The sequence below is a fragment of the Physella acuta genome, unplaced genomic scaffold, assembly GCF_028476545.2.
Source record: "Physella acuta isolate Inbredline_101_S28 unplaced genomic scaffold, ASM2847654v3 ptg001164l, whole genome shotgun sequence".
NCBI classification, from domain to species: Eukaryota; Metazoa; Mollusca; class Gastropoda; family Physidae; genus Physella; species Physella acuta.
This window is the reverse complement of record NW_026732681.1, coordinates 6,490-15,000: the sequence shown is the minus strand read 5'-3', so window position 1 is coordinate 15,000 and position 8,511 is coordinate 6,490. Positions and strand designations below refer to the sequence as shown.

The following is an 8,511-nucleotide window of genomic DNA, read 5'->3' as shown; positions in this document are numbered from 1 at the left end:
TTTTTCAATCTAATTATTTTTAAAAAGTGAAACAGTACAATAAAAAAACTTACCAGGTCTAGGTGCCAGAGGTCTTGATGTAGGTGGGGCAGGCATGTGAGGTCCTGACGTAGGTGGGGCAGGCATGTGAGGTCCTGATGTAGGTGGGGCAGGCATGTGAGGTCCTGACGTAGGTGGGGCAGGCATGTGAGGTCCTGACGTAGGTGGGGCAGGCATGTGAGATCCTGACGTAGGTGGGGCAGGCATGTGAGGTCCTGACGTAGGTGGGGCAGGCATGTGAGGTCCTGACGTAGGTGGGGCAGGCATGTGAGATCCTGACGTAGGTGGGGCAGGCATGTGAGGTCCTGACGTAGGTGGGGCAGGCATGTGAGGTCCTGACGTAGGTGGGGCAGGCATGTGAGATCCTGACGTAGGTGGGGCAGGCATGTGAGGTCCTGACGTAGGTGGGGCAGGCATGTGAGGTCCTGACGTAGGTGGGGCAGGCATGTGAGGTCCTGATGTAGGTGGGGCAGGCATGTGAGGTCCTGACGTAGGTGGGGCAGGCATGTGAGATCCTGACGTAGGTGGGGCAGGCATGTGAGGTCCTGACGTAGGTGGGGCAGGCATGTGAGGTCCTGACGTAGGTGGGGCAGGCATGTGAGATCCTGACGTAGGTGGGGCAGGCATGTGAGGTCCTGATGTAGGTGGGGCAGGCATGTGAGGTCCTGATGTAGGTGGGGCAGGCATGTGAGGTCCTGACGTAGGTGGGGCAGGCATGTGAGGTCCTGATGTAGGTGGGGCAGGCATGTGAGGTCCTGATGTAGGTGGGGCAGGCATGTGAGGTCCTGATGTAGGTGGGGCAGGCATGTGAGGTCCTGATGTAGGTGGGGCAGGCATGTGAGGTCCTGATGTAGGTGGGGCAGGCATGTGAGGTCCTGATGTAGGTGGGGCAGGCATGTGAGGTCCTGACGTAGGTAGGGCAGGCATGTGAGGTCCTGATGTAGGTGGGGCAGGCATGTGAGGTCCTGATGTAGGTGGGGCAGGCATGTGAGGTCCTGATGTAGGTGGGGCAGGCATGTGAGGTCCTGATGTAGGTGGGGCAGGCATGTGAGGTCCTGATGTAGGTGGGGCAGGCATGTGAGGTACTGATGTAGGTGGGGCAGGCATGTGAGGTCCTGATGTAGGTGGGGCAGGCATGTGAGGTCCTGATGTAGGTGGGGCAGGCATGTGAGGTCCTGATGTAGGTGGGGCAGGCATGTGAGGTCCTGACGTAGGTGGGGCAGGCATGTGAGGTCCTGACGTAGGTGGGGCAGGCATGTGAGGTCCTGATGTAGGTGGGGCAGGCATGTGAGGTCCTGACGTAGGTGGGGCAGGCATGTGAGATCCTGACGTAGGTGGGGCAGGCATGTGAGGTCCTGACGTAGGTGGGGCAGGCATGTGAGATCCTGACGTAGGTGGGGCAGGCATGTGAGGTCCTGATGTAGGTGGGGCAGGCATGTGAGGTCCTGACGTAGGTGGGGCAGGCATGTGAGGTCCTGATGTAGGTGGGGCAGGCATGTGAGGTCCTGACGTAGGTGGGGCAGGCATGTGAGGTCCTGATGTAGGTGGGGCAGGCATGTGAGGTCCTGATGTAGGTGGGGCAGGCATGTGAGGTCCTGATGTAGGTGGGGCAGGCATGTGAGGTCCTGACGTAGGTAGGGCAGGCATGTGAGGTCCTGATGTAGGTGGGGCAGGCATGTGAGGTCCTGATGTAGGTGGGGCAGGCATGTGAGGTCCTGACGTAGGTGGGGCAGGCATGTGAGGTCCTGATGTAGGTGGGGCAGGCATGTGAGGTCCTGACGTAGGTGGGGCAGGCATGTGAGGTCCTGATGTAGGTGGGGCAGGCATGTGAGGTCCTGATGTAGGTGGGGCAGGCATGTGAGGTCCTGATGTAGGTGGGGCAGGCATGTGAGATCCTGACGTAGGTGGGGCAGGCATGTGAGGTCCTGACGTAGGTGGGGCAGGCATGTGAGGTCCTGATGTAGGATGGGCAGGCATGTGAGGTCCTGATGTAGGTGGGGCAGGCATGTGAGGTCCTGATGTAGGTGGGGCAGGCATGTGAGGTCCTGATGTAGGTGGGGTTGATGGTGGAGGTGAGGTTTTAGGGAGAAACATGCTAGGTGTCTCCGTCACTCCGGCGACAAGACCAAGGCCTAGAAAAAACAACAAGGGTGATATAGAGAGGATTCCATTTCAGACAGATTATTGTTCTATTATAGTGTAACTCTTGCTCCACTGAAAAATGACAGATATTGAAAGCGACTTACGTCTATTAAGTACTTTGGTTGGTACTATATACCACATAGGTTGGGGCCATTGGCTTACCACAAGTCCATATAGCCGAGCGTAGAATATATAGGGTCAAATATCTTTTCATAGGTATAGGGCTGACCGCAGATGTAGGGCCGTGTAGCCGAACATAAATAAAGGGTCATATCAGACCTTAGGGCCATATAATAACAGATGTTGGACCATATAGTTGATAACAGATGTACGGCAATGTAGCTGACCACAGATGTCGGACAATATAGCTGACCACAGATGTAGGACAATATAGCTGACCACAGATGTAGGACAATATAGCTGACCACAGATGTAGGGCAATATAGCTGACCACAGATGTAGGGCAATATAGCTGACCACATATGTAGAGCAATATAGTTGACCACATATGTAGGGCAATATGGCTGACCACAGATGTAGGGCAATATAGCTGACCACATATGTAGAGCAATATAGTTGACCACATATGTAGGGCAATATAGCTGACCACAGATGTAGAGCAATATTGCTGACCACAGATGTATTGTAATATAGCTGAGCACAGATCATCGGCTATCTAACTGACCACAGATGTAGAGCAATATAGCTGACCACAGATGTAGGGCGATATAGCTGACCACAGATGTAGAGCAATATAGCTGACCACAGATGTATTGTAATATAGCTGAGCACAGATCATCGGCTATCTAACTGACCACAGATGTAGAGCAATATAGCTGACCACAGATGTAGGGCGATATAGCTGACCACAGATGTAGGGCAATATAGCTGAACATATATGTAGGGCAATATAGCTGACCATATATGTAGGGCAATATAGCTGACCACAGATGTAGGGCCATATAGCTGGCCATAGATCTAGGGCAATAAAGTTAACAACAAATATTGGGCCATATAGCTGACCAGGCCCATGTAGCTGCCCACATATATTGAGCCATATGGCTTACCACATATTTAGGGCCATTTACCTGAACATAGATGTAAACCGAATTAACTGACCATAGATCTAGGGCCATATAGCTAACCATTTATGTAGTGTGCAAATGAAATTATATAAAGCAATAAATTTGACTATTGCTGTATGGCCATAAAGCTGATCATATATATGAAGGTGATAATGATATCTGAGCATATATATAATTTAAGATTTTAAAAAAGAAGTTCTGCCATTTATTTGACCACAAATATATGTCCATAGAGTTGACATAACACTAGGCCTACATTAATGTTGTCAAATAATGAAATACTCACAGATTAGAGAAACCAACAGGACATGGGTCAGCGTAATTATAAAAGTACCCATCTTGACCTAATCAACTGGAATGTCGCAGTATCGAAACAAGACAGGATCGTAATAGATTGGTCGAAATCCTCAAAACTAATGGTTGGGTCTCAAGTCCCCGTCATTTATACCATTTTTGGTCCACTCATGTCCTGTTTGTTATTGACAAGTCGTTGTCAATGACTACACCACCTTTTCGTTTTCACCATTGTCTGGTAAAGAGGTTAGGGCGTACGTGCGTACGTTTAAGAAAAAACAATTTAGCTTTTATTTATGGCCGTTGAGGTGCATGGTGGTATGGGTAGGGGAAACTGTGGTGGGTAGATGTTTATATTTAGCTTTACTTTACATTTGCGTGTGTGGGCCTGACATGATGACTAATCAGGCGGTTCCCGTAATTGACATCTGGGAGAGGTCACCTACTTGGTCCATGTAACGGTCAGCTATATGGTCCTAGTAACGGTCAGCCAGTTGGTCCTAGTAACGGTCAGCTACATGGTCCTAGTAACGGTCAGCCAGTTGGTCCTAGTAACGGTCAGCTACATGGTCCTAGTAACGGTCAGCTACATGGTCCCAGTAACGGTCAGTTACATGGTCCTAGTAACGGTCAGATACGAGGTCCTAGTAACGGTCAGCTACATGGTCCCAGTAACGGTCAGTTACATGGTCCTAGTAACGGTCAGATACGAGGTCCTAGTAACGGTCAGCTACATGGTCCAAGTAACGGTCAGCTACATGGTCCAACTAACGGTCAGCCAGTTGGTCCTAGTAACGGTCAGCTACATGGTCCAAGTAACGGTCAGCTACACGGTCCAACTAACGGTCAGCCAGTTGGTCCTAGTAACGGTCAGCTACATGGTCCAACTAACGGTCAGCCAAATGGTCACTGTAACGGTCAGCTACATGGTCCTAGTAACGGTCAACTACATGGTCCTAGTAACGGTCAGCTACATGGTCCAAGTAACGGTCAGATACATGGTCCAAGTAACGGTCAGCTACATGGTCCAAGTAACGGTCAGCTACATGGTCCAAGTAACGGTCAGCTACATGGTCCAAGTAACGGCCAGATACATGGTCCAAGTAACGGTCAGCTACATGGTCCAATAACGGTCAGCTACATGGTCCAAGTAACGGTCAGCTACATGGTCCTAGTAACGGTCAGCCAGTTGGTCCTAGTAACGGTCAGCTACATGGTCCTAGTAACGGTCAGCTACATGGTATTAGTAACGGTCAGCTACATGGTCCTAGTAACGGTCAGCTAGTTGGTCCTAGTTACGGTCAGCTACATGGTCCTAGTAACGGTCAGCTACATGGTCCTAGTAACGGTCAGCTACACGGTCCTAGTAACGGTCAGCTAGCTGGTTCTAGTAACGGTCCTGGAACGTTCTAGTAGTTAGACTTGGTAATGGTCACTAACTCGGCCCTAGTAACGGTCAGCTACATGGTCCTAGTACGGTCAGCTACTTGGTCCTAGTAACGGTCAGCTACTTGTTTCTAGTAACGGTCAGCTACTTGTTCCTAGTAACGGTCAGACTCTTGGTCCTTGTAACGGTGACCCAATTAGTCCTAGTAACGGTCAGCTACTTAGTCCTAGTAACGGTCAGCTACATGGTCCTAGTAACGGTCAGCTACATGGTCCTAGTAACGGTCAGCTACATGGTCCTAATAACGGTCAGCCAACTGGTTCTAGTAACGGTCAGATACATGGTCCTGGAACGTTCTAGTAGTTAGACTTGGTAATGGTCACTAACTCGGCCCTAGTAACGGTCAGTCAGTTGGTCCTAATAACGGTCAGCTAGTTGGTCCTAGTAATGGTTAGCTACTTAGCCCTAGTAACGGTCAGCTACATGGTCCAAGTAACGGTCAGCTACATGGTCCTAGTAACGGTCAGCTACATGGTCCTAATAAAGGTCAGCCAACTGGTTCTAGTAACGGTCCTGGAACGTTCTAGTAGTTAGACTCGGTAATGGTCACTAACTCGGCCCTAGTAACGGTCAGCTACTTGTTCCTAGTAACGGTCAGCTACATGGTCCTAGTAACGGTCAGCTACTTGTTCCTAGTAACGATCATCTACATGGTCCAAGTAACGGTCAGCTACATGGTCCTAGTAACGGTCAGCTACATGGTCCTAGTAACGGTCAGCTACATGGTCCTATTAACGGTCAGCTACTTGTTCCTAGTAACGGTCAGCTACATGGTGCTAGTAACGGTCAGCTACATGGTCCTAGTAACGGTCAGCTACATGGTCCTAGTAACGATCAGCTACATGGTCCTAGTAAGGGTGAACAACTTGTTCTTTATAACAGTCAGTTGCTTGGTCTTGCTTATGGTAGTAAATTCAGACCTAAGGATCTATAGGGCAGATGGAATATGGTTCAATGTTTCCTGACCATCAGAACTGAGTGGACTCAGTCCTAGTAACGGTCAGCTACATGGTCCTAGTAACGGTCAGCTACATGGTCCTAGTGACCCACTTAGTCCTAGTAACGGTGACCCACTTAGTACTAGTAAGGGTGAAAACTTGGTTTTTATAACAGTCATTTGCTTGGTCTTGCTTATGGTAGTAATTTCAGACCTAAGGATCTATAGGGCAGATGGAATATAGTTCAATGTTTCCTGACCATCAGAACTGAGTGGACTCAGTGACCTCATACAATACTCGGGTCTGTAATCCGAACTCGTGACTCTCGGGTTAGCCGTCCAACGCTCTACTACATATCCAACATATCCAACCCTTGAGTCCTAAATGTCAAATAAACCAAAAGTTTTTTTTTTCTAATTGAAAACGTGTGTAATTAAAATTCAAATTGAGAAGTTAGTTAGGAGGGCCCCTCCTTACCTGATATATATCTTACAGACTTCAATGAACTTGTGTTAAAAATGTTATTTTTAGAACGTTGACACCAGCGAAAATAGCAACGTGAGAAGAGGAAGTAACCTCATTTTTTTCTCTATTTGTTAAGGCTGCGCAATTCTTGTAGCGAAGTTGTGGATCTATCGACGCCATTTTAAAAACAGGCATTCTATTAGTAACGAATAGACTTTTTCCGCCTTGTTATCTTAGGGATTTTTTAGAGATCTTACTCTTCACCCACAAAGCCCAAATACTCTGAAATTGTTATTTAATTTTTATTTATGTGGAGTGGCATGGTCGAGAAATAGAGCGCACCATTACGATCTCGGAAACCCTGACCTAGGTTCGTGAGTCAACGATCTGGGACGAGCTTGTATGACCTCTAAATTATAACAGATCTGATGGTTTCATGTTATGAGTTTCGAGTATGTACAATGTCCACGAATCAACACAGCTCTCAATTGTAAATGACTCGACGCGAGTTCGCATCTCGAGTCAATAAAGCTCTGACGCGTTTATGCCTTGACTCCATTTCGTATGGTGTCCTTGAGTCAACCTAGCTCTGATGGGTACCTGGCATGAGTAGGTGATAGTAAAGACGGCTGGGGATGGTGCTGGACATACCTTACACTCAAATTTGAGAATCAAAACATTCTACCTCATCTGTTTTAGGAATCGTCAAGTCTGAGAGAATATCTAATAACAATGGACTTAACATTATAATTCCATCCCTATTAGATGCACTTGTAGATTTTTAAAGATTACTTTTACCCAAAACGTACATCAACTTTTACTAGTCAATGCTGCAGAGAATGTCTTTTTATTTTCTATTGACTCGACCTAGAACATTATATTTAAAGACAAAAAATGTGAGGTCTACTTTACGCTGCGCTATGAACGTCTCGTTTGAAGGGAAATGACTTTTAATCTTATTTCATGTTCCTGGGAAGAATTCAATGAAGATCTTTCTACATTCAGAGCTTAAATGTTTTACACTTATTTAAGGGGTACCACATTTATTTTCTTGTGAGTATAACGCGTCACATATGATCCGTTGACTTCGATTTTAGTCTACTTTTCGTTCTTCATTTACTTCCATAGCATTTGTCCACCCAAGAATAAACTACACGGCAGCAGTAATCAGGCAAAAAAAATAAATTAATGCAGATTTATCAAAATTCCAGCGTTCTATGCGTAATCGAGTCGGAAAAACTGGGCTTTGCAATTCTGTCTGCATGTCTGTGTGTGTGAGTGTGTCTGTAAACACGATAACTTGAGTACCGCTACAGATAGATTGATGAAATTTCAAATACACGTATTAAATCAAATTTGTAGATCCGTATCAACTTTTCAGCGATTTCTGGTAACCGAAAGTGGAACTTATTCTACTTTTGGTTTTTCAAAAGCCTATAACTTGGAGTAATTTCAGTTGATCGGAAGTTGTAATTTACTCTATTTCCGATTTTTGAAAATTTGAATGTGAATTTATAAAGTATTAATACTATTCCGCACTATTATAGACAGATTGTTTGGCGTTCACTTGTTGCGCAATTCTTTTCTCTACGAGATTCTATTCTATTTTAAAAAGTTTAAGTAATTAAAAATGGATTAAAAATTATGTCTATATCCTGAGTTGCCACCCCACGTAGTGTTATTTAACCCTTTGAGCCCTGGCCTCCCTGACCTAATTTCTCCCATTTCCTGAGCTCCCAGGGCCAAACCAATTTTCACTTATCTGCTTCTAACTTTGCCTATAACTTTTGGACCGTTTGAGATAATCAAGCCAAATTTGGTATCCAGACTCAGGATCAAACAACAATTCCGCAAGATTCTGAAATTCTTTATTTTTTTTACAATGTATGAATAGAACAATGTATATAAAACGAACACATAATTATTGTTTTGATAGAACATAGAAGAAACAATTTACATTTAGTAATTGTTTTGTTATTATTGATACCTGGCCACACTAGTTCATCGCCAGAAGTCCACTTTTGTGTGATAAATTTCAAAACAGTTATCACTGCCGAACCCAATGCATAGAAAAACTTCGGATGTTTTGCACCAGTAAACA

General features: G+C 46.0%; 2 protein-coding genes across 2 annotated transcripts in view; one reads left to right on the top strand and one right to left on the bottom strand.

Moving 5' to 3' along the window:
• Positions 1-123, bottom strand: part of LOC131956633 (uncharacterized) — a 1,475-nt gene extending 1,352 nt beyond the window's left edge. Inside the window, exon 1 of the mRNA XM_059321159.1 lies at positions 54-123. Coding sequence (XP_059177142.1) covers positions 54-96 — 43 coding nt within the window. The 5' untranslated portion in view covers positions 97-123. The remainder of the gene's footprint in view (positions 1-53) is intronic.
• Positions 124-3,539: 3,416 nt separating this feature from the next.
• LOC131956638 (tetra-peptide repeat homeobox protein 1-like) lies at positions 3,540-5,941 on the top strand. Its single transcript, XM_059321166.1, has 4 exons — positions 3,540-3,578; positions 4,027-4,844; positions 5,082-5,306; positions 5,572-5,941. Exons 1-4 carry the CDS (start codon positions 3,540-3,542, stop codon positions 5,939-5,941), a joined length of 1,452 nt encoding a protein of 483 aa, XP_059177149.1.
• The last annotated feature ends 2,570 nt before the right edge of the window (positions 5,942-8,511 follow it).

What these genes read in the sequence shown, in the direction of transcription:
- LOC131956638 (XM_059321166.1), top strand. Translation starts at nt 3,540, where the DNA reads ATGAAATACTCACAGATTAGAGAAACCAACAGGACATGG. An exon ending in GTCCTAGTAACGGTCAGCTA is followed by an intron (nt 4,845 to 5,081) that starts GTTGGTCCTAGT and finishes ACTTGTTTCTAG; the next exon opens with TAACGGTCAGCTACTTGTTC. An exon ending in CATGGTCCTGGAACGTTCTA is followed by an intron (nt 5,307 to 5,571) that starts GTAGTTAGACTT and finishes ACTCGGCCCTAG; the next exon opens with TAACGGTCAGCTACTTGTTC.